General features: G+C 63.6%; 1 protein-coding gene across 1 annotated transcript in view; it reads right to left on the bottom strand.

Moving 5' to 3' along the window:
- Window positions 1-1,224, bottom strand: part of PAK4 (p21 (RAC1) activated kinase 4) — an 11,390-nt gene that overhangs the window by 1,207 nt on the left and 8,959 nt on the right. The window contains exons 5-6 of the mRNA XM_030886361.2: window positions 1,053-1,223; window positions 4-138 (exon numbers count right to left, since the gene is read on the bottom strand). Coding sequence (XP_030742221.1) covers window positions 4-138; window positions 1,053-1,223 — 306 coding nt within the window. The remainder of the gene's footprint in view (window positions 1-3; window positions 139-1,052; window position 1,224) is intronic.

Genomic DNA, 1,224 nt, shown 5'->3' on the forward strand with positions numbered 1-1,224 from the left:
CACCTTGTGCAGGTTCTTCAGCCGGGGCGGCAGGTTGTCCCGAATCATCTTCATGGCTTTGAGAGGAGGTTCATTGAAGTAGGGGGGCTCCCCATCCACCATCTCGATCACCATAACCCCCAGAGACCAGATGTCCACCTGGGGTGGGGAAGGGGTGGTCCTGGGCTGGGCCTCTCTCAGCCGCCACCTGCCCCCCGCCCCCAATGCCAGTCCCCTCACCCAAGGAGCCACTGGAGAGCAGCTCTGTGCTTCTGCCCACCGAGTAGCAGCCCCTACTGTCTGCTGCCCACATGGGCTGTCTCTGCTGGAACCATCACCCTCCTGACTCCCGCTCTGTCCTCCCTGGAGCCCAGGGGTGGACAGCTTATCAATAGTTGGGGCACATGACCCAAAATGAGCCACCACCACCACCCCCAGCCAATCCAGGGCCTTCTCCCAACACCCCCAGAAACAGTGGGCTAGCTTAGAAGCTGCAGAGAGGCGTCTCGGAGTGGCCAGGGGTCACCTCCGCTCCTGAGAGGCCACTCGGAGGACAGGCAAGCCCACCCCACTGCCAGTCCTGAGGACCAGCCGCTGAGCCTCATCCCTGGAGCTGGGTTTCTTGCCACAGGCAGCCTGTTCTCACGCCAGCCCCTCCCTGTGTGGGCCAGGCACTTGGTCAGCCAGGTGGCTGACTGCTGGGGAAGCCCTCAGAGTCAGGCCACAGCTGACAGGCTCCGGGCTGGCAGGTCAGTGGAGGGCAGCAAGGATGGCAGGGGCTGAGTCCAGAGGAGGGCCCCGCCCTGTGACAGGGAGCAGCTCAAACACTGCCACCAGGCATGTCACCTGGCTTCTTCCCAGAGAGACACTCAATTCCCCTTAAAATGCCTGCACAGCAGCTGCAGGTGACAATCGCCGGAAGCCTGCCAGGTTGGGCCTGTAGCCACTTCAGCCCACGTCTTGTCCCCATTGCCAAGTGCCAGGCCGCTTCAGAAGCAGTCCTCCAACCAGAGCAGGGGCTGCCTGGCTCCCCACTCTCGGCCCCTGTGTGTGCAGGCGGAGTCCAGCCTCACCTCGGGCCCGTAAGGCAGGCGGGAGATGAGCTCCGGGGCCATCCAGTACGGAGTGCCCACCAGCGACTTCCTTCTGGGCACCTCCTTGCTGACCTGGGCGCAGAACCCGAAGTCGGACAGCTTCACGCGGCCGTCGTGGGTCAGCAGGATGGAGTCGCTCTTGATGTCGCGG

This window comes from Echinops telfairi, unplaced genomic scaffold (assembly GCF_000313985.2).
Source record: "Echinops telfairi isolate 266 unplaced genomic scaffold, ASM31398v2 ScPeMD7_655;HRSCAF=1070, whole genome shotgun sequence".
Lineage (NCBI taxonomy): Eukaryota > Metazoa > Chordata > Mammalia > Afrosoricida > Tenrecidae > Echinops > Echinops telfairi.